The 24,376-nt window shown below is 33.9% G+C and overlaps 3 protein-coding genes and 3 pseudogenes across 3 annotated transcripts; 1 reads left to right on the top strand and 5 right to left on the bottom strand.

The window, feature by feature from the left end:
* Positions 1-569: 569 nt before the first annotated feature.
* On the bottom strand, positions 570-4,071 carry LOC120129318 (dolichyl-diphosphooligosaccharide--protein glycosyltransferase 48 kDa subunit-like). The gene is made up of 13 exons (XM_039146841.1): positions 3,807-4,071; positions 3,574-3,710; positions 3,353-3,478; positions 3,001-3,057; positions 2,795-2,908; positions 2,575-2,630; positions 2,430-2,471; positions 2,055-2,130; positions 1,864-1,935; positions 1,651-1,776; positions 1,444-1,548; positions 1,121-1,204; positions 570-786 (listed from the first exon to the last, which is right to left on the bottom strand). Exons 1-13 carry the CDS (start codon positions 4,069-4,071, stop codon positions 739-741), a joined length of 1,308 nt encoding a protein of 435 aa, XP_039002772.1. The 3' UTR covers positions 570-738.
* A 2,918-nt stretch (positions 4,072-6,989) lies between these two features.
* On the bottom strand, positions 6,990-9,464 carry LOC120129316 (annotated as a pseudogene).
* Positions 9,465-11,701: 2,237 nt separating this feature from the next.
* LOC120129315 lies at positions 11,702-12,539 on the bottom strand (annotated as a pseudogene).
* A 3,872-nt stretch (positions 12,540-16,411) lies between these two features.
* Positions 16,412-16,939, bottom strand: LOC120129314. Its single transcript, XM_039146840.1, has one exon. The coding sequence runs from the start codon at positions 16,937-16,939 to the stop codon at positions 16,412-16,414; it is 528 nt and encodes a 175-aa protein (XP_039002771.1).
* A 543-nt stretch (positions 16,940-17,482) lies between these two features.
* LOC120129312 lies at positions 17,483-18,193 on the top strand. Its single transcript, XM_039146839.1, has one exon. The coding sequence runs from the start codon at positions 17,483-17,485 to the stop codon at positions 18,191-18,193; it is 711 nt and encodes a 236-aa protein (XP_039002770.1).
* A 4,143-nt stretch (positions 18,194-22,336) lies between these two features.
* Positions 22,337-23,245, bottom strand: LOC120129311 (annotated as a pseudogene).
* Between the last annotated feature and the right edge of the window lie 1,131 nt (positions 23,246-24,376).

Genomic DNA, 24,376 nt, shown 5'->3' with positions numbered 1-24,376 from the left:
TCGTTTAAGATTTTGTGACCAAAATTTATTATATATTAAGCAACAAATTAATATTCAGCTCGTCAATTTTCTAACAAAAAAATAAACTTGAAACATAATGAATAATTAGGTGATCATTTTGTAACTTTTAATAGTCAAAAATTTCAACAAAACAACATCCTATAATTAGAAAACCATTTTATAACTTTTGATAGTCAAAGACTCAACACTATATAGCTCGAGGACCATTTGTATATTTTACTCTAATTTTAACATCACATTTTTATATTGAATTATTTTTGTCACTAAATTAAATCATTAATATTGTGATTACACGGTTGAATCTTTTTCTATTTTTATGTAGAAAATTCTCCACTATTCCGACTATCATTGTCAATAAATTGTTATTTGTATCGATCATCATTTGCAACAAAATTGATATAAAAATTTCGCATTTCATACACATACTTAAATTATTATTATTTTACGAAATTTACTCAAAATCCATAATTACTTAAATGCATTACATACACATACTCCACAAATTTGGGTAATTAATCAAACTGAACAAAAATCTATTATACTCGGAAAAAAATCAAACTTCTTAATAATATTTCTGAAATGTTTATAACGGCGTGATAAAGGGGGGAAATAGAGTAAGCATCGAATTGAAAACCCTAAACTTTTCTATTGCAGCATTACTCACTAAATATAATTTCGGATCCAATGGTCCACCTGCATGCTGGAGATTCTACGAGTCTACTTGCTGTAGAGATGGACAAAGGAGAAGATGAAGAATCCTGCCATCTACACGCACAGAAATAAACACATTAAACGTCAAATACATCACCCTAGTGATTCGTCCGAAAATAAAATTGTCTGATGAATGATTGGCCGATAAGTTGATATGTCAATTGGGTGGCTATCAGAACAAGTCTATATGGGTCGGTCAATTCAAGTTTTGAAATTTTCAATATTAAGGCTCAATTTGTTGGCTTTTAAGATTAAATTGGGTAGGGTAGGGTTCAGATTCAGATTACTCGTATCGGATTTTCAGGTTCTGATCAATCTTGATAGGTCTTTTTATAATCTATAGAGCTAACAATGGTTGAGAGAGAGAGAGAGAGAGAGAGTCTGGTACCATGGAAAATGCAGCTCCATAATAGGGGTATGCAGCAGGTATAAATCTTTCATATTCATTGTGCTTGTATGGCCTGACAGGAATCTGCAATCCAATTTCAATATGTTAACAATTTTAGCCAACAAATTCACGAAATATATACGTGAAAGACCCAAAGCAATATCAACGAAAGGCAATCATAGATGAAAATGTCTGTGCTGATCCTTCTCAAATTTTAACTTTGATTACAAGCTTCCATCAAATAAAATGGGATAACCAGCAAGATATTTAGGTCTCAAGAAAGACATTTGTATCCGGAATCCTGAAAATAAAACAGTAGTTACCTGCTTTGAAAGGGATAAACTTGTATACCCAAGCTTTTGGTACTCGACCTTGAATTGGAAAACACCATAAACATCGGGAACTTTAAACGATGTGGAAAATAGACCCTGCAAGACCAAAATGGACCGATATTTTTTTTTATGGATGACTTCATAACGAGGGAAGACTGATATCACAAACTATATGAGCTCAAGAGGCAAATGTCATACCTTTTTGTCGTGTGACATAGTTTTCAAAACATAAGGACTCATCATGTAAAACTGAACTTGGACATCATTAGCAACATATGGCTCCCAGCTTGTTCCAGACCACTCATAGATTTCAACTGAGTACTCCTTCAAGAAATACACCCATTTCTTTTTAGTTAAATTTCTTATATGCTACTAAGCCTTGCATCAAAGTAGGCAAGGTAGAAGCATTACCAATTCATCATTAATCCTATATAGAGCAGGTTCATCGGTTTCTCCAACTTTGTGGTGCTTTACATTTACAGCCTAAAGATAAAAAACACGTTAAAAGTCTATGTTGAATACAAAAATGTATTGAAAAACCAAGCAGATGCCTTCATAAAAGAATCAAATATTTAAGGAAAAAAACTGATCAACATGCCTACCTTAAGATGACCTCTTTCATGGAAAACCCATTTGCTAATTTCAGTCAAAAATTGCTCATTGCCTGATTTCTCATGTCTGCAATCAGAAAGAACTTTACAATATAATGTATTTTTAAATACATCGGTTAACCAACAATCCAGTATGCACTTGGAGGAACTCCAAAAACAAAAAGTTGATCTCAAATTTGGAAATGCATCTGAATAAAAGATCCATATAAAAGATGAAGCTTTAACATGGACTTCATACAATGGAAACCTAAAAACTAGTTTTTCTTTCTTTCTTTTATTTAGTCAGTATAAATTACTGCTAATTTGTTTAATATGGCTCAGTTTCTCATATTTAAAAGGTAGTTCAGAGAGTTGAAGTTCACTGACTTGGTTTGGCTCCCAGCCTTCTGCACACCAGATCTGAAAAATCTGAAAACATTTAAACAGTTCATCAAGAACCGTAACATGTTATTAAATTCAAAATAAATATTCATCAATACAGGAACCAGTTAAAAGCTATTATATCACGTACCTATTGTTGAACATACTTAGCGAGCCAGTAATCAGAATCCGTGCATTGTTCCTGGCCTAAAAAGAAAATTAAAAAAGAGCTCAGTTTAATTGAATTGCTTGATATATTTGAGTCACAACATACGGTTCTTCCATTCTTCTTGTACAAAACCATATGGAAAGGAAACTTTCATGCTAAAGAGTATAGACACAGAAATATACAACAGTTTTCATTGATCTACCTGAACAATTGAAACTAAGGAGATAGCAGAACCAATCAATGTTGGAGGAGTTGACAGCTTGGACTTGGGATTAGCAGAATAGGCAGATGGAGAAGCTGAGAGAACTTTTAACACCTAAAAAATAGTACGTGGTAAGGGGGAAATAGGATGGTTGTGATCATTAAAATTGTAAATGATTAAATTCCTTCAAATCAGATGCAAGCAGCATACCAGTTATTGGCAGGATTCAGTGAATGCCCGATGCCTCGGAAAAGTATAGGAGCCTGCAGAGGAAACAAATCAGAAACGATAACTATCATCACTGTACTCAAGAACTGCATAACATGAAATGGGCTTCAATATATATCAGAATTCATGTAAGCTCAAACAAACACATGGCAATGTTTAGAATAATTGAAATTCGTCATTCCCCATTTGACATTATTTAAATTATTATAGAACAAAAAATAATAAAGCATACCTTTGTCATGGTCTGAACAAGCCCAAATTTGCAGATAAATACATTGAACAAACAACATCAATACTTGGGGTTAAAAGCATCTAGAAGGTGTCACTTACTACAATTCTCTTGCTTCCTAAGATCACATCAGACTTGATCAAATCATCACTTGCAATCAACGTATGATCTCCTTCGGTTTCCGATACAGCATAGCTGATGTGATCAATAACCACAGCCAAAGGATCCTACACATCAGCAAAGAAGGAAGCTCTAATGATCAATCAAGCTAAGCAAAAACAAAGAAAGAAGCATCGAATTATACAATAAATGCGTATCGAACCTCATCAAATTCAACTCCACATTCATTACCAACTTCCCGAATCAAATCGGAGGCATTCGAATCGGCGGCAATAATTAAATCATGACCAGAATCAAAAAAATCGATAATGGCAGCAAGATCAATAGATCCTCCAAATCCTAAACAAACAAAACGATTTCCTAATTCGACTGGTTACGCATTTAAAAAAAATTAATTCGAAAACAATAAATGATTGAAAATGTGAAATGACTGACGTTCGACAGAGGGGCAGAAGAGGATCAAGGCATCGTAAAGATACCGTCCGTAGCGTTGCAAGGCGATCTTTGGATCATCGGCGAGTTTGAATTCGAGGTCGAAGCCGCGTGATTGAGGGAATTGAAGTAGATGGAGTGGGACGACTTGAATTCGAGGTCGAAGCCGCGATTGAGGGAATTGAAGTAGATGGAGTGGGACTTGATGGCGAAATCGTCGAGGAGAACAAGGAGTCGGCGATCGGTCGGCAATTCGGAGAGAATGCATTGCAGAGAAATGGAAGAAGGATATCGAGCAATAGAAATTACCCACGGTTTCCCCATTTACTGATTAGGGAATTTTCGTGTGATGTGAACTGGGAGTTTGAGTGAGTGAGGGTTTGTGAAGGTCAGCAAATAGTCACCACCGTATTCAACCGAGTCCCGAGTTTTTCTGAGCAGGGGTTTTGGTAAATTACAAAATCACCGGACATTTTATCAGAATTGCAATTAAGTACATAATTTCTAGAGTCTGATTTTACAACAAATGGAAATTGTAAAAGAAATTAGATGGAATTTGAAAGAATAAAATGTAGGATGGGCAAATTAATAATAAAAGTGTTTACCACTTTACCTGAAACGAGTACACGGTATTACGATTGAATATTAAATATATAATATTAATTTTCAAAATATTTAAGTGTATAATATTAAAAATCTTCAAATTTTAAATAATATTTCTTCTAATTATTATAATTAAGATCTAAAGCACAACTGAAAAAAAAACGCGAAAGTGAGGAACACGCATTGCTGCTTGGTATAATGACAAAATCCCTAACATTTATACACATAATTATTTTATTTTTGTTTTTTATTTGGTGATACAGTACTTAATGTTTCTGTTTTCATCAAAACAATTAATATAGATAAATTCATCAATTAATTATATTAACATATTTTTATATATGATATTTTTACTATGTTCAATTGTTGGTGTGATACAAATCACATCATTAATTTAAATGATATGGTGCATGTCACGACATCATTTTAGAGACGTGATAATGTCATATTACTACTATAAATGATGATGTATGACATATCTTATTATGGATGACGCAACACATACCATGATATTATTTTTTAGGTAATATAATACATATAATGACATCATTCAGTGTATAATATCACATTATCACTTTTGGTAACACGACATATATCACGTCAATAATGATTACATGTGAAAAACATCATGCAATAATATGTTGATCATTAGTTAACTAACATTTTCATCCAACAGTTTGTATTTACAAAAATTAAAACGTTAGTGACTAAACACTTCAGAAAAAGAATATATGAGGTAAAATTATCATTTATGCAAGCATTGGTGAATTTTGTTATTATACCTACTGCTTTGCAACAACAGCTAGCCTACAAAGCGGGAAGCGAGAATGATAATAGGTTTTTCAATCAATCTAAGGGTATGTTTGATAATTGAAAATATTTTCATTGTCTTTTTTTCATCCAAAGGATGATGAATTTGCATAGCTATATCTTTCCACCACTACGCATATGCCTAAAGCTTTCGTTAGATCTCTTTTTATACTTTGCAACATCACCGGTCATATCTCATGTCATTCACATGTTTGTATTATTTTAAGAAAGACTTAGCGAGATTTTACCAAGACTTGATGTGAATCATGTTCAGCTGATTGTACCAATAAATTACTGAACCTGATAAACTTTCATGAAAATAGTGAATCAAGAGTTGATAATTTCGTACATTATCTGTCATCTTCCGACGTAACATGGTGATATAGGTCGAAGGACAGCTATTCCATCATATTTTTCAAAGTTGGGACTTTGAATTTTGGGGGCAAGACCAAGTCTGAGACCAAGCTTAGTTATAAGGCATCGACCGTAGAAACGATCTTCTCCTTTTACCATTTTATCTAGTCTTTAATTGCCTTATCTTTTCCTCCATTTTTTGTCCCTTATCCTCTTCATCGCAGTCCGAGACACAAGAATCTTCAGGGTTTTGTGTGGATTGGTTATTGATGTCTATCCTCTGCCACTACTCCTTCAGAAATACCTTCCTCATGTATGTTTGCAAAATTTAATCCAACTAGCTTCTCCGATTTGGTCAACCAAGGACGACTGACCTTGCGCGATGGAATCCATAGTAGATTTTGGTTTTGGATCATGTTTTATTATAGTTTCAACAGATTATCTTTAACTTGGCCAATCTTTCTTCCATCTGGTTGATTTAGATCAAGAGTTGTGAGGATGTGGTGGGTATAGAGGTTGTTACAAAAAAATTATCTTTATTTATCATTTATGTTTTAATAATGAATGCATATAAATATATAATGCATAAAGATTTCGAGGTATTGATCACAAAATTATCATAAAAATAAACTACATTTGAACAAAAGTGTTTTACAATGAGACTAAAAATATTTTAGAGGTAACTTTAGTTAGGTCTTCTAAACCCTTGATAGCTTCCAGCAGCTTGACAAGTCGTCTTCTTGCTTCACTGGCTGGATACATGTCTCACTATTCTAAACCCTTGTAAACTGCTCTAGGAACTCGCGAATGACCACATCTTTAGCCTACATTTTCTGTTGAGCCTTCTCCTGACAAAATCGTCATTGCAGACCTCCATCATAGGGGACTATCTAAAGTTTGCTTGCCATCTTTTGTATCCTTCCACAATGTTCTAACTCAAATACATGTTTTTTCAAGGTTTCACGTTTTAATGTTTTCTTGTTCGTTCTATTTTAGAGAGACCTCATCACTTTTGTTTGACTCGATTTACTCTAAGAATCTTTGTCAGGTTTGAAATGGATCCGATATGTCTAGAATCGTTCATAGTGCAACAAAATTGTGTATTCCTCATAGTGCACATCATATCTTTGTTAAAAAGTGAATCAATTGTATACTGGGTTCCAAAACTAAACTTAAAACCTCATCCACTTTGACATATAGCAGTTGTGCGATGTCACCACAACGCTGATAAAAATTCTGCTTTTTCTCATGTTTTCAACTGTCCCACATGCCTTGCAGCTCTTATCCTTTAAAAAGGTAAAATTATTCTTTGGGTCCTTCTCATCTTTCTTCCATTCAAAAATCTCCTTTTTATAACTAATTGGGTCAATTGTCAGATTTGTTCAAGAAACTGTAACTATGGGGTAAAATATATATAAATTACAAACCATAATGTACACTTAAAGATGGTTTACCCGTGACTTTACTTCTCGATGCATTGTGCAGATACTGTATTAGGTCATATCCCGCAGTCGTCCACTTATTGTAAGCATCAGTGCAGACGTTTTTCATGAAATTGGCGGCCTCACGCTCGGTCATCTCAGGATGAAATCTCTTGCGAAGGTTTCCAATGGGATCACCCTGCTGAAACAAGGCAATCCACTGTCAAGCATAAGCAACACCGTGTTGATGATCCCATTCATACGACGGCGAGTAGTAAGGTATCCCTTCACGCATAAACTGCAAAGCATTTGACAAAAGAATCATTCAAATGACTTGACAATAAAAATAATATGTAGATAAGATATAAGGATAAAATCAAGCAACAAAAGTGATCACCTTACGAAGTTGTCTCAGGTCTCACTTTCATAACCCCCGAGGGGTCTAATAATTGAGTCATCTCATGACTCAACTTGAAATGTGCACTCTCGAACCGCATATTTCCACCAGGGGATGTTTCCAAGATGAAACCGAAATCAATATGAGCAAGCCTCCCTTCACTGCATTGACATGCATATCACAATGGTTGACATAATTTAACAGACAATACCAGTTTGGTACTAAGTCGTGTGTGTTATAATTCACTCCTATGATTGTGTTTCTGACACTAGTGCCATAACTGTTCATAGTTTTTATTACATTAGTGTAACTATTTGTCACGATAAGTCGTCACTTTTTAAGAAAAATAAGTCGTTATGTTGTATTAATCATCAAGTCATCATGTTTTGGTATATAAATAATTTTATTAACTATTATAAGTTTCTAACAACTACGGGTAAAGGAACGCAGAGCCATACTTGTCAAAAGAAGGTTTCCATTGTGCCGATCCTTTGGCTGAAGTAGAAGGCTTGCTACAGCATACCCTGCACTGCTAAATGCTGTGGCATAAAGAAAGTTACACGTTCAGGAGGGTAGGACTCCAAAACCCTTAGAACATAAGCCATGACGCGTGGATGACCCTTGTATACAGGAGTTAGGAATTCAAGTGCTTGTGTAATTGAACAAGCAGCCCAGTGAGGCAATGCTGTAAAAGTGCTGAATTTCATCAACTGCCGTCGGAGTGACAAAATATGGCAGCGCCTCTGGTATACAGCGGATATCTGTTATTGACTGCATGCGAAATGCCAGTAAATCAAGAAGCAATCAACAAATATCATGTCATCATGGCACAATAAAAGATTAACAATAGAAACAGAAGAGCAGAAAACAAAACAATGAATGTTTCTGAAATGCTCAGCATAATAACCACAATGGCAGTGGCAATCATCATTATCACCAAAACAATAAATAGCCACATGGTAATTTAGAAGTTCCATTTCCTTGCCATTCCAAATCAGCTATCTGTGAAAGTAAACCATACCTGAACTAACTGAGTTATTCAGCTTTCAGATGAGGGTTCGTTGGAAATCTTGAGGCTAAGAAAAAGGCAATTCGAGGATCTACTGAGAAAGCAGCCCTGGCATATCAATCCATTTGTCTGCTCTAATCTTGGGTCGAGAAGATGTGCCTTCCCTGAATATAAAGATGAATACAAACAACAAAGCTTACTAAAGTAGTTAATTCAACAAAAAGATCCCAAAAGAAAAAAGGTGTAGAACTAAAACATCAACAGATATATTCTGCAGACAAATGAAAGTACTTTGAAAGAGGTTGTGCCCAAACTTCAAGCCGATCAGCTTCATGCTGACACAGCATTAAAACAAGCTGCTTCCGTTTTTCTCTTCCCACAGCGTAGTTGTCCATCTTGCCCCAGACAGGGTAAGCATTCTGCGATATTAGCAACACTAGGATTAGAATTGAAACAGAACACACAATCCAGACAGGGAAATATTTATCATTCTGCAAATGTTTAAATAAATTTAGGATTTGTATGACAACAGAAGATACATGAATACGTTGCAGATATAGAATGTCTTCTGATCGAAATATTTTAAACCAAGAAGCTGAAACATGACCATCTTACCGCCTCAACCAAAGAGTTCCATTTTCAGATGCACGGCCCCTGGAATCAGACTGCAGAGAATCTAAACTCCCACTTGAGAGATAGTGAGCAAAAAGGGAAACAGATGACCCTCACTCTGAGCAAAATTAATATTGTTTGTGTCGAACCACTCGGGCTCATAGGAAAACAACCCCAAAGAGGCCCTGCATGCACCAAAAACAGCTTAAAGTACAATTTGCAAAGGTAAGCCACGTAAGCTAGAATTTAACAGAAAACACACACAGAGTGACACCCATAAGAAGAAGCCCAGGTCAGAAGGATGTTTTGGACCTTAAGACCTTACCTCTCCTTACAGGGGGATACAACAAACAAGCCTAGGTGGTTGAATAAATTTATCAAATTAATCTCATCCATTACCAAAGCCCAAAGACATCGATGGGTTCCAAAACTCGATCAATTGTATTTCCTTCCATCTTGACATGCAGCATTAGTAGAATGAGCCAGAAATGGAACTCAAAAGCATGTGTAAATGGTTAGAAACTGAAGCTATGTAAATTGATAAAAATGTATTGGTCTGATGTGGACCATGATTTAAATGTTGAAGCTCATCATTTGGCATAAAGATGTTCTAAATTGAAAAGGAAAAATAAAATGGAAAACATGGGATCTCAGAAAACGTCAACGCATAGTGATTTCCCCTTTTTCGTAATTAGAACTTCCATAGACCTTAAAAAGTAATCATCCTTTGAGCTGAACTGCTTCAAAAGCACATTTTCTTAAACAAACCAAGGACATATGGTATGCATATCTACTGGGACGGAGCCAGGATTAGACAATGGAAGGTGCCAAAACGACTAACTTCAAAGTTAACAGGAACCTAGTAAGTATTTCTAAAAATTGGCAGGGGCGGGGTTAAGTTTGACAAGTATTTCAACTAGCCGAGACTAAAATTGCCATTAGACAATGGGAGGGACAATGACTTGTCCAAAATAAAATCAAAGCAAAAATAATTGAGAAGCTGTAATTCAAAAGTGAAAGAGTCAACGAAACAGGAAACAATTCATTACTAGATTTTTATATAATTTGGCATAATATCAAAAATATTACATAACATTTGATTAATAATCAATTTGATCTCTATTCCTTTTTAGAAATATTTTGGCCCCCACTTAACTTGGGATAAAAATTACCTTATATAGATGAAAATTGTCAGTTAACAAAGTTAAACACGTTAAAATAGATGTTTTTTCACCCTAAAATAAAATATTAAGGATTAAAAATACTCAATAAAAAATAAGGATTAAAATAATTATTCGACCAAATATTAAAGGCTTTTTATCTTAAAATGAACATTAAGATCAAAATACTAAAAAATAAAGATTAAAATGACTATTTTGATACTATATCTATAATTTAATAACTTATTGTGTGTTTTACCCTTTTAGTAATACTTTTTCTAGGATTCTTTTTATTCGGTTTAATCTGTCTTGACCGGCAGGCTGGCACGGGTGTACTAATTACTAATTTAGTCCTTCTACTCCGACTCCCATTTAGGCCCGCCTTCGGTTTGTTAACCTGTTTATGCTCATTCGACTATCAACGAATTTCGAATATTGTTATAAAAAGAAATTAAAAATCCCAATCTGACTCAATAACTACCTGAGTCATGAATTAAGATACTCGGACTCGACTCATCTTAAATTGGACAACAGCCAATCTTGATTCAGGGTTTGTTTTCAAATTCAAACAAGAAAATAATCTTTAAATATACAAAAGCGATGATAAAAAAACATGTCCACGCTCATCAACAATACGAATATGATATTCATTAACAAAATCACTAGTTTATGTAGAAAAGAAAATGAAAGAACATTCGATCTGTTACGTATGATTTGAACACAAAGATAATTGCCTCCAGAAAACAAAGATCTAAACTGTGACACTTCTGCTCATTTTCATCCACTCATTCCCTTCTTGCTGTTCCAAATAGTCCCTTCAAATAAACCTATAAAAAGAAGAACAACTAACAGCTAGTGTTAATCCAATGTTGTTCATTTTTCTTTTAGTATTCAGATTTAAATTCATGTCAAACATGTAAATAAGACAATAAACCCCCCTAAATATATGGTAAAAAACCTTTAAAATTTTAGATAAACATGAATATCCGATACCTTTCTTAGAAAAATATATTGTATATTCGATACCCTTAGATAATCTAATCATACATGACACATGTTTGAATCATATTGTATGTTCGAATTCAAATAATAACGTAACTAATAACAAATTGCTGATAAGAGTGAGAGCTAATAGAAATACTGCATACAATGTAGTCCTCCAAATGTAAACCTTTATCGAATATATATATTCATATCCGATATTCTATTCAAATCAGAATAACATAATATTTGGTAAGATATAATAGAAGTGCTACGTTATTCTATGCTTCATGCAGCATTGGTTATGTAAAGTGAAATCCATTAGGGGAAACAAGCATTTATGGAACAAGAAGGTGTTGCCAATATAACAACTGTGTAGTTTTTGTATCAACGACGTAAAATCATAAACAAAATAGTTGTTGTATCAATGACCCAAATTGCAAAAAAAACCTAAGAACAAACGTAAAATCATAAACAAAGTAGCTTGATATACGTACCAAGATAATATGAAATCTTCCCGGAACCGATCCGATCACCAGAAAGCATCAAAATTATCGATCAAAAGGGCCAGTGGGTCGAGTTGCTTGCAGAGACAAAGATAAGCGAGATAAATAACGCGATCTTGGCAGCAGTGCGATGAAGATTGGTGTGTTTGCAGAAATACTTGAGGTGTTCGAGAGTGCAGCAACCGATCATTTGGCCGAGCAGCAAGAATAGCCAGTTGATGGCTTTCTTCTTGGCTGAAATCACCGGCTTCGCGCTGTTCTCTTGGCCGCAAAACCTGCATTTGGGTAACACGGGATTACGCCAAACAGGTGGTGCTCGGTCGTGCATGGAGTGCTTGTTACGCGCTATGTAACCGCCGATTTCAGTGAACTTCTCTATCAAATCGAACTCCATCTGGTACTGTCTCTCGCACCGCTTGCATTTGACGTCGCCGGTGATGGTACGGATCCCGTTCGACAACAAATGTTGAAGATCATGAACAGTGGCTCGGTGGTTCGTCGCCCATGGATATGGAGGTTCGATCGTCTCGCTTTTCCCTTTTCGCGGAGCATTTGTAGTAGTGTTCCTCCGATTACGTACGTTTCTTGATGGGCCTGCTCCGGTTATGGTCCCACTTCGGGGAACATCAGCCGGAGACGGCGAAAAAGCGATCTCCTCTGGTGGCGCGTAGAGAGAATGGTTGGCGGACAACTGAAGCGGGTGGGAAGTTGGTGATTCATAGAGAAGTGTTTGCACCGGCGACGGCAGGGAAACCATTCTTCGTGTTTCTTGTCGGGGAGACACCGTCACCGGTAACGTAACCGCCACCGGCGGTGCCCTGGAAGACGGCCTTGGACTGATAGACAAACTTAACTCTAGATTATCGTCTTGTTCGTCACCCATGGTTTCTTGAATTGAGAAAATGGGAATGAACGATGTAACAAATGTAAGATTTTTCCGGTGAGAATTTTCTTTGAAATTGGAATTCTTTATAAAGAAACTACTCGGATTCTTTTCTGTTTAGGGTTTATGTTCTTGAAGATTTTATACCGTGAGGGGTCGATTGACTTGGTCCGGAGGGGTAGTTTTGTATGTATGGGTGATCAAATTGTATGTTTAAAGGGACTATTTGTTCTTTCGGTCCCTATACTCTTCATACATTAGTTTTCTCTTTTTATTCTTTAATAACTATAGGTCCATTGAATATACTAACTCGATAAAATTTCTTGTTGATAATCCAATGTAAATATGAATATTTAAACTACTAAATCAGATAAAAGTTAGTTTAAAAATCATTGATTCTTATTACTCAATCTTATACTTATTTTATTTTTCAACTATATCTTAACTAAGAAATAATAAATAGTAAATAATAGTAATAGAAATATTGTATCCCTGCTAAAAGAATGTAAAGAATATTTATCGATTGATGTCTTCAGTTAATTGAACTTTATTTTAATAAGCAACCTTAAAGATAGAGTGTGTGATTAAAAAACATAATATGTTGGGAACAGTGATATTAATCATATAATTAATTGATGTTAATTACTCACCATAGTTCTTTGAATATATTAGAATTTTCAACATATCAATAATTAATTGAAGTTATAACACATTATTACATTAAATAATTGTCTTACAACTTAACATTTCAACTATTAACATGTAATTAATTCAAAAAAACTTAATAATTCAACGATTTTCTTAGCGAAATGTTCGACTCTCCTAAATCTTTCAGAGGTGTGAGATGAAATTAAAATATTCAAAAATTTGAGAAATAATATAGAATTAGGGTTACGGTTTAGGATGAACATAGAATGTTAAAAAAATAAAAGACTAAATTAAGATGAGGATAGTAATTTAAAGATAAACTTAAAATATTCAAAACTTTTAAGGATTGAGAAATATTAAATATAGAGTATTTTAAATAAATTTCTTAGAAAAACAATCTAAAAGTGTTTAAAAATAAATAGAAAACCTTAGTTCAATAAATATAAATAGACAACCTTAAAAATAAATTATCTAATTAAGTCCTTTATGAATTAAAGATTATAGATTATGGAAATGAGATTAAGAGATTAATGGATTATGGATTTTAAGAAATTTTTTTAGAAAATTAAATATTTTAATTTTTTTAATTGAAAGAATCTAAACATCAGATCGTATGTCATGTATTTATATAATGATATTTTTTTATGGTTCGATCTTGAAATGATAACATAACGAACCATTAAATATTTATTTTGAAAAAAAAAATAGACATCTAAATTAAAAAATAGTTTAAACACTTACTTTATATTAAGTCAAAAAATCATATTATCTTATTGTTATTTAGCTATTACCTATAGTTATTCAAGTTAAATATTATAAAGATCTCCCTCGATTTCTATAATATGTATTTTTCACATGAAAGTTTTGATTAGTACGGTCCATGCATTACGATAATACTCTGTATTGGTTGCAATAATTTGAATCTATAACTTGAAATTAGGCTACATAACTAGTCGATTAGGTCATGCAAAGTGTCACATATTATAAAACTTTAGACTTATCTAAACTCGATACTTGAAGAAGGTTAGAAAATCCGATTACAAAATAGTCTCTCGACTATAAGATGCTACTTTGTTGAGTCAAAGGACGGAGCCACTAAGGGTTTGGGAGGGACTATGCCCCCTACCAGCCAAAAGTTTGTTTTTTAACCTTTAATTTATATGTAAAATTTAAATATTTATGGTATAAATATTAAATTGCCACAAAATTTTAAAAAAGTTATAGTTTGCCCCCCTCAAGTTGAAATCCTAGCTCCTTCCTTGGTGGAGTCCCCCAACTATTAGAAGTTACATAATGGTCACTAGACAATTTAATATGTTCCAAATTCATCCTTTCAATAAGAGATTGACCATAGTCTGAGCTGGATGTTAACCTGTTGATTGAGACATGATAGTTCTTTTAGATTCTGAGATCAAATTTTATCATATCTTAATCAACAGTTTAATATCTAACTCAGATTGACATCAATTTTTTAACGGAAAATGTCGAATCTTGAACAAATTAAATAATCAATGAACATTTTAACTTTTAATTGTCGAATGACTCAACAAAGAAACACCCTATAGTCAGAGACCATTTTTTTAGCCTTAATGTCGTTTTTGGTGTTTGGTTTATACAAACCTTAATGTTTTATTGAACTTACGGTTCTCACGAGTTATTTTGTAGGCTAACTTAGACAAATGACTTTAATTTCTTTAAGTCCGCATTTTTTTAGTCGAAATTGTAACCCCATAACTAAGATAACACCTATCGTAGAAGTAATTCGACGAGCTTTAAGGCCAATTATGGTCGAGGCCATTGATAAATACAAGAATGAAGAGAAAATTGAATCATGTTGTACAAATTATATATTACATGTCAGCAGGGATAAGGTAATGGGTAGATAGGATAAGGATAATGGATAGATTTTAAAAATAAGAGATTAAATTTTAAATTTACTAATAGTATAGGAATAATGAACAAATTATACAATTTTTTTAATGTATACCCAAAAGTGGTATTGAATTTTAAATAAAATTACTTGTGATAATTCAATATAAATATGAAATTTTAGACTACTAAAAAATATAAAATTAGTTTAAATTTAAAAAAAAAGATTAATAAGATGATAAGATAAATTTTTTAGCTTTTTATATTAATATTTATTTTCAAAAATCAAAACTAATTTTTGTCTTATTTAGTTGTTTAAAAGTTCATATCTACATTAAATTATCAACAATATTATCCTTTAAATATATAATTTAATCTTTTTAAAAAAACTAAGAAATTTATCTTATCATCTTATTTAATATTTACCTTTTAAAATTTAAACTAACTTTTATCTTATTTAGTATTTTAAAATTCATATTTACATTGGATTATCAACAACTAATTTGATGTAAGATTCGTTCAAATTTTATATTTACATAAAAATTATATAATTTCTAACCATTCTATACTCTTTGTAAATTTAAAATGTAATATCTTTACTTTAACTTTTAATAATTTTAATAATTTTATATTTAAATTTCTATTGATAATACTATCAAATGGTTATCATGAATAATTTGATTATTTATTCATTTAAAAACAACATATAATATAATGGGACGAAAGTCCTTTGAAAGTGTTGTCAATTAATTTATAATAATAAAAAAATAAGGAGACTAAATTAATGTAGGAAGAGTATAGGGACCGAAAGCACAAATATACCCTTTAGACACCCAGTTTCACCATACAAAAACTACCCCTTCATATAAAAAAATGCTCTATAAAAAAAGGGTAAGTACACCGGATGGTACTCTGACTATATGATATTATTTTATTGCATCCATAAACTATTAAAAGTTACAAAATAGTTCATCAACTATAGGGAGTTGCTTTATTGAGTCCCTCAACTATTAAAAGTTACAAAATAGTCATTCAATTATTCATTATGTTCCAAACTCGTCTTTTTTTTTGTTAAAAAATCCAGTAGTCATCTGAGTTGGATATTAACATGTTGACTGAGATATGATAGTTGTTTGAGATTATGAGATCAGATTTTATCATATCTCAATCAACATGCTAACATACAGCTCATACTCCCGTCAATTTTTAACAAAAAAGACGAGTTTGAAACATAATAAATAGTCAAATAACCATTTTGTAACTTTTATTTTTGGATAAATTCCTCATATTATTATCCAAGAAGCAGTAGAACTCACTATTACAACAATACAATGCCCAAAAACAGCACCCACCTCCTAGGAGGAGCTAATTCCCCAAGCTAGGCAAATATCCCTGTTAACTACGCTACTCTTTATGGCTATACGAACAGATTTCATCCTAACAATCTCTTTAATACAATTCACAATGTTATCAACGTCTCTGCTGTTACCCCTAAATTGCCTATGATTTCTTTCTTCCCATATACAATATACATATGCACACCAGGCTATTCTAAGTATAAAAACAAGAAAAGTTTTGCCCTTAAATCTAGAGATCGCCCAGCTTAATTCCTCATCCCAGCTTCCCACTGTTCTGTCAACATTACACAGTCGAGTGATGATCCCCCAAGCAGCTTTCGAGTATGAGCATTCAAAGAATATATGGTTGCGGGTCTCAGCCTCAACACTACATAGCCTGCACTTATCGTCCACCCCAATCCCCATTTGGATAAGTCTGTCAGCCGTAGGTAATCTGTTAAGGATAGCCATCCAAGCAATGAAAGAGTGCTTGGGAATGTGCATAGGAAACCAAACAACCTTGTGCCATTTCACCTTCACTGTCATCCCCCTAATCTCCTGCCACAGCCAATGAGCATTAACCTTCCCCCAGAATAGAGGTCGCACTTCCTCTCTAACCTTCAAGATTTTACGTATGCTCCAACTGAAAGATGGTTTACTTTCAACTGACTAGAGATCAACCCCTTTAAAATAACAAAGAGAAAAGAATTAACCAAGAGACCATTTATATACTTTACCCTAAAAAATAATGGGAAATGGCTCTATAAAATCCTCGATAAATTTAACCCTATACAGAAAAGAATTTGAACAGTTTCTTATTTAAAAAATCTCCCATGTCAGAGCCAGATTCTCCCGAGAAAATCTTTACATTTGAATCTTGTTTCATTGAATTCAGAAGCGTACACATTCATTTCAATTTTCTCAAATATTCAAGGAATTATGGATGACCAACGATAAATCAACGAAAGTCCTTCACAACAAGACGATCTTCTTGAGTTAAGATTGTCTACCAGTTCAACGCCGTCTTCCAGGACGCCGCCGGCGGTTACGGTACCGGTGCAGGTGTCCCCGCAACAAGAAACACTAAGAATGGTTTCCCTTCCGTCGCAGGTACAAACACTGCTCTATGAATCACCAACTTCCCACCCACTTCAGTTGTCCGCCAATCATCCTCTCTACGCACCACCAGAGGAGATCGCTTTTTCGCCGTCTCCGGCGGATGTTCCCCGAAGTGGGGCCATAACCGGAGCAGGCCCATCAAGAAACGTACGTAATCGGAGGAACACTACTACAAATGCTCCGCGAAAAGGGAAAAGCGAGACGATCGAACCTCCATATCCATGGGCGACGAACCACCAAGCCACTGTTCATGATCTTCAACATTTGTTGTCGAACGGGATCCGTACCATCGGCGGCGACGTCCAATGCAAGCGGTGCGAGCGACAGTACCAGATGGAGTTCGATTTGATAGAGAAGTTCACTGAAATCGGCGGTTACATAGCGCGTAACAAGCACTCCATGCACGACCGAGCACCACCTGTTTGGCGTAATCCCGTGTTACCCAAATGCAGGTTTTGCGGCCAAGAGAACAGCGCGAAGCCTGTGATTTCAGCCAAGAAGAAAGCCATCAACTGGCTATTCTTGCTGCTCGGCCAAATGATCGGTTGCTGCACTCTCGAACATCTCAAGTATTTCTGCAAACACACCAATCTTCATCGCACTGCTGCCAAAGATCGCGTTATTTACCTCGCTTATCTTTGTCTCTGCAAGCAACTCGATCCCACCGACCCTTTCGATTGAGATTCTTGATACTTTCCGGTGATTGGATCGATTCCGGGAAGATTTCATATTATCTTGGTACGTATATCAAGCTACTTTGTTTATGTTTTTACGTTTATTCTTACGTTTTTTCTGCAATTTGGGTCTTCTGATTTTACGTCGTTAATACAAAAACTACACTGCTGTTATTATTGGCAACATCTTCTTGTTCCATAAATGCTTGTTTCTTACAATGATTTTCACTTTCCATAATCAATGCCTGCATAAACCATGAAGCATACAATAATGTAGTACTTCTATTAGCTAGCTATTAGCTATGTTATTCTGATTCGAATAAAGTGTCGGATATGAATATATATCGAAGTACAATGGCTAATATATGTTGCCGTGTCCACCTTAAAATTTCTTGGAATTCAAATTTTTTGTTTTAAAATTTAATTTTTTTTCTATTAATATAATTTTTTCCTATTAATATATGTGTCATCAGCTTACAATTTTATCATGTTCATTCGGTACAAAAAATTATAGTATTAATACATGTGTGTCCATCCTGAATTTAGAAAATGTAAAGATACTTTAGATATAACATATTTATTTGAACAAGATATTAAAAATATTATACCGTAAATATAATTTCTATATATTTTGAGGTTTATGATCTCTTATTTTTATGTTTAATTTTGTTTTAGATATAAATATAAATATAAATATTTTAGGAAAACTGAAAACAAAAGCTACTAACATCAGCTGTAACCCCCTTAGACTGATGCGGATAGCCTGATCCGATCTGAAGTGTCACATTAAGGCCACCAGAGCGACCCACCGTAAAATAATAGAAAATTTAAAACTTTTTATCAAAACATATAAACTCATAAAATTATTTATGAATACAAAATAAAAGTTATTAGTATTCGAAATAAACCAGATTTTGAGACTCATATATATAACACAAAATACAATCTACATGTCCCCTAATCACATGTATCATACTCTACAAACAACGCCGGAAGAGCTCCCTTACTGAATTCGATAGATGCACTGGTACAATTCTTTTAACCTGCAATGGTGAGTAATAAAGTGAGTTTCGGAAAACTTAGTAATACAGAACTACCATATGATGTTACATGACATGCAGATAAATGGGAAGCCATAATTTCCTTATTGAATCAAATGTATACCAATTGTGGAATAATTTGGGGTCCCATTAGTAGTTCATCGAGTAGAAGCCATGAATCTCAGTTCATAAGAAACCTTTCATACTATCACATTTTCATGAGGTCGAATAGAATGTCTAGTGTGTTCCATCAGTACGATAAAATCATAATCGGTACACTAATCAAATGATAGTTCAGTAAAATCCCATAAAACATACTGTAGTGGAGCTTTTTAAACTCGTATTTTAAAACCATCTTACAAAGAGTTAACCTAATGGATTATCTTAGGGCCTGAGAGCCTACCCAAGAAAGTTCGGGGCCACGTGGCCTACCTAAGAACACATCTTAGGGCCGCAGGGCCTACCCGAGAATGATCTCAGGGCTGCAGAGCCTACCTAAGAGTCACATTAGGTCCATAAAAATTTTCCAGCTTGATCAGAGCTGTACTTTACAAATCTGTATCTCCAAGATACAATTTATACAATCATACAAATCCATAAGCCATCACCGTTAAGTCGGTGTATCCATAAAATAGTAACCATAGATTTCAGTCTACCACATGTTAAAACAATAAAACAATTTTTCAAACTATAAGGAACACACTAGAGAATCCAAATAATTTTCAGATGCATTTTGTAGTTATCGGAATGGATAACATGAACTTGTGCAATTTGATCGGATTCCAGGAATAAGATCTTATTGAAGAGAATCGATTTCTAACCGATCTAATCAGACATTTCAGATTGATACTTTAGAATTCCACTAAGTTTCCATGTGCATCAGGAAAACGTTCAGGAACTTTTATACAAAATAATTCTAAATTCACATTTACTGCAAGTGATTCCATTACCCAAACAATCAGGGGTATTCAGGAATATACTTTGAATTAATAGGATTTCAGCCAAATTTAACCAAATGAGGTATTAAGAATCTTTTCCTTTTGTGTTACTTGTGTTTTCAAACATGACCAAAGTGATTTTAGATTGAAATATAGAATCGAAGATTTAAGTCATTTACAATCTATGACTATCGATCGTATTATCAAACAACTCGAGTTACACAACTCCCAAAATGATGTATGTCAACAAGTCAATTCATTATCCTTCTAGTGTATTCACTCTTTAATACCATAATGCAGATCCATAGATCATCCCCATAATCATCGTTGAATACATCTTCGAATGGTCTTTATTTCATTTCCACGTTTCAACGATATCAGGAAATACGAAAGTACTTGATTCATGGTTCATAACACATAAAGACAATTCATCATGTAAGTTCAACAGTGTTTCCAGACTCATCCAATCACCAATTTAATCCTCAGCCTTTGAGGTTACTTAGTTCGTTTAGCAATCAAATCTATCTCGGATACTTAAGAATTTTCTAGATTAATTTAGACATTTCTAAATTTCAGATACATATTGTATTTCCTTTCAGTTCAATTTAGTCATATACTAGAGTCATTCTGGTATTCGTGGTTGATCTGTCTCACGAATATCCACTTCTTAGTATCGAATGTGTTCTAGAGTTGATATGAGCAAAGTACTTCCAGAATTATCATCTATCCAAACTTGAGAAGACGAACACACATTCAAGTGATATCTATGTCATTCAGATATATACATAGCATTAGGGTTGATCAACTCACTTAAGTTATGTCCCATAATTTTTAGGGTAGTACAACACCTATGTTTGTTTGGATTCCTTAATTAATCCAAGACAATTACTTAGTATAGGCCATAAGGGCATTTTGGTCATTTTTGTGCTCAATATTTTCCATTCATTTCAAAGCTTGAGGATATCTATTCATTCATGGGCTTGGATATATTCTTTAGACATTCCCATTACAGTGGTATTTTGGTCATTTTACAGATCCAGTGTATTTCAATCATTTTATTTTTCCAATCTTATTATTAAATTCAAACTTATTATTTATTTTAGTCTTTTCGAACAATTCTGACAAAAGAACACCCTCGATAATTTATTCCTAACTCGGATATTTTCAGGTTAATTGCCTTCTCACAAGATACAAACAAGTTATCAGGAATTTTCTCTCTCTGTACAAAGATAAATCTTAACAATTAAATTCGTAATTTATCGAGTTAAATATGAATCCTCAATGTACTTTCTCATTCAGGTTTAACTCAAACTAATTTTACCTCTCAAGGGCATTTTTCATAATTTCTTAACCAGATAATTTCGGTATTAACTCTTAACGAAAATAATTATAATTTAGATATCCTATGGTTAATTGCTTTCTCGAACAATCTCTGATCTTAAAATGATTTCTTTAACAAACTTCTAGTATCTTGCACAAACCCTCTTGGGGTTAAAAACCAGTTATCCAAATTTTCTAACCAAAACTATCATTTCTTATGCACATCTGTAGTTTTATCATATTAATATGTCCTTTCAGAGTTATTAATCAACTTCCAGGGACAATTCTTGTCATTCTACAACATAAGGGTATTTTCATAATTTTACCAAATCAGAGTATTCTCATAATTTCTCATCCAAGCACCTTTAACATTTAACCTTTGATGATATAAATTAATAATTACATATCCAGGCTAATTCATTTATCACTTAATCATAAAACTTGTAGTTTCATTCCAATTGTCCTCCAATTTCTTATATCACTCATCTGAACAATATTCAATTACCGAATTTTTACCGCATTCATATCGAGTGTATGAATTTATTACATACCCAAATAAAACCAAACATATTCATTCATGCATTTACCAATACCAGCATGTTTCATAAAGCATAAAGAGATAGTAATGTATTACCTCATTTTCCGTGCCATACTGGTTGACCATTTAAATTCTATTCGAACGCCCTCGATCTTTAATTCAACTTCTAATATTTTCCTCACGATCCAGGCCATCAAAATTACTAACTCGTATCTAAATAATTTCCCTTGCCATAAAGATAGCTTATTAGTATTGAAATAATAATTTGAAAACCCAATTATGAGGACTCATGATACGATTTTCCACTTATTTTTTTATCTCCACCCAATTGATTTCCTGTTGGAATCATAACCCCATTTTCCCCACATTTCAATATCATTTATTAAGGTAAAGGGTAAATCCATATTAAGAACTCCAAGAGATTCACGAACGTGTTCACGCAAAAACCCTTTTAGCCACACTGTCTTCTGCAACTTTCATCAATTCCTTGCTATTTCTTCAAACGTTCTTGAGTCCTATTCTTCCAGTATTCAGTTGTAACATGCGAATCAATCATAGCACCAGCTACAAAAGGAAGATGCTTTACATAGTCTAATTTGAAGTAATGACGTTGTATTTCATGGAATCACCGCAACACCTTAGGCAAAACATGATGAACGTTTTTTTAGAACAACATCCAGTCATTTCCCAGCAACATCAGTGTTCAAAACAACCATATCAGCTCTTAAAGCAGTATCTAAAGCTTCTTTCCCCCTAGCCGGGAAAACCTGTACTCCTCTGTCCAAGATCCTATGTTCTAAACTATATGTTACTTATCTGTTTCAGATGCTTTTATAATTGTAATACAATAAACTTCAGCACCAACACTTCTTAATAGGAATGTCAGCTCCATCAGCAACAGTGGTCCGTCAGAAAGCGGGAGCTCGTCCGACGCCAGCAGAACGACCTTCGACTTCATAAAACTAAGTGGACTCGGCTTTGTAGCAGCGATCTGCGGCGTTCGTTTCTCGGAGGCTTGAATGACATTCTGAGCAGAGCCGATACCATCAACAGCAGCAGAAACATTCCGATCACATGAATCGAAGGCATCTCTCATAAAGAAGGCAATAACAGTTGAAAAAGAAAGCATTAGGAGAAGAGCCAAAAGCCAACGGTTCTGTAAGTGATGGTGGTTTTGTAGGTGAATAAAATGTACATGGAGTGGAGCTCACGTTATTGGCCATTGAGCAAAATAATTTGGTATAGTTTTTCATGCCAGCTCAAACGTTGATTGTTTGGGGATTTTAAGCTTGAAGTTAAGGCTTTGGTGGATACTTGTCGAAAGTGAAAGCTGGAGGCAATGTCATTATCATTAATTTAATCCCATCACAACCAACAATTTGTCCACTTCTACCTACTCTATTATCATTCATTTGTTTAATAAAATAATGGTCTAATAAAACAATTATTTTCCAACCAATTTCATATTTAATCTAGAAAAAAAACATAACCCCTAAATTAGGGTGTTACAATTCTCCCCTCCTTAAAAGAATTTCGTCCTCGAAATTCATTCATGTCACCGAATTGCAGAAATGAAACTTCTATCAGTTCTTTCATATCTTCAAGTAGCTTTTACAAAAGTATGGATCCTCCACTAATCCTTACCCGTTGAGTATACATTCTTCATAACTATTCCTCATTTCAATAAAATAATCAGAACGAAAATATCCTTGTAGAATCAATTCAGCATTGGTTACGAAAATAGGCTCATGGAGCTGTAACATATCAAAATTTCATTTCTAGAGTCGGATCGGAATTTCTCACATGAGTAACTATCACATGGCTCGCAAGGTACTTCACAAAATTCAAATAAACGTTATTGGTATTCCTTTATGCAAAAGTAAAGTCTTAACGGATAAAAACTTAGGTTTGCTCGTTACAGATAGGGACTCAACCTTGGAGTTTCAGCTCAGAGAAGTATGATTGTAATCTAGGGGCATGTACTGACCAAACATCTTTTTGAAATTTGACCGGCCGGTCTATCATGAAAATTTTGACTCAAACCAAAGCTCTGATACCATTAAATGTAACCCCCTCAGACCGATACGGATAGCCCGATCCGATCTGGAGTGTCATATTAGGGCCACCGGAGCGACCCACCGTAAAATAGCGAAAAATTTAAAACTTTTTATCAAAATATGTAAACTCATAAAATTATTTATGAATACAAAATAAAAGTTATTAGTATTCAAAATAGACTAGATTTTCAGACTCATATATATAAGACAAAATACAATCTACATGCCCCCTAATCATATGTACCATACTCTGCAAACAACGCCGGAAAAGCTCCCTTACTAAATTCGATAGATGCA

The sequence above is a fragment of the Hibiscus syriacus genome, unplaced genomic scaffold, assembly GCF_006381635.1.
Source record: "Hibiscus syriacus cultivar Baekdansim isolate YM2019G1 unplaced genomic scaffold, ASM638163v2 tig00110485_pilon, whole genome shotgun sequence".
Taxonomy (NCBI): domain Eukaryota; kingdom Viridiplantae; phylum Streptophyta; class Magnoliopsida; order Malvales; family Malvaceae; genus Hibiscus; species Hibiscus syriacus.
This window is presented reverse-complemented; position numbering and strand designations above follow the sequence as displayed.

What these genes read in the sequence shown, in the direction of transcription:
- LOC120129318 (XM_039146841.1), bottom strand. Translation starts at nt 4,071, where the DNA reads ATGCATTCTCTCCGAATTGCCGACCGATCGCCGACTCCTTGTTCTCCT. An exon ending in ATGAAAGAGGTCATCTTAAG is followed by an intron (nt 1,936 to 2,054) that starts GTAGGCATGTTG and finishes TTTTATCTTTAG; the next exon opens with GCTGTAAATGTAAAGCACCA. An exon ending in GTTTATCCCTTTCAAAGCAG is followed by an intron (nt 1,205 to 1,443) that starts GTAACTACTGTT and finishes ATTGGATTGCAG; the next exon opens with ATTCCTGTCAGGCCATACAA.
- LOC120129314 (XM_039146840.1), bottom strand. Translation starts at nt 16,939, where the DNA reads ATGACAGTGAAGGTGAAATGGCACAAGGTTGTTTGGTTTCCTATGCAC.
- LOC120129312 (XM_039146839.1), top strand. Translation starts at nt 17,483, where the DNA reads ATGGTTTCCCTTCCGTCGCAGGTACAAACACTGCTCTATGAATCACCA.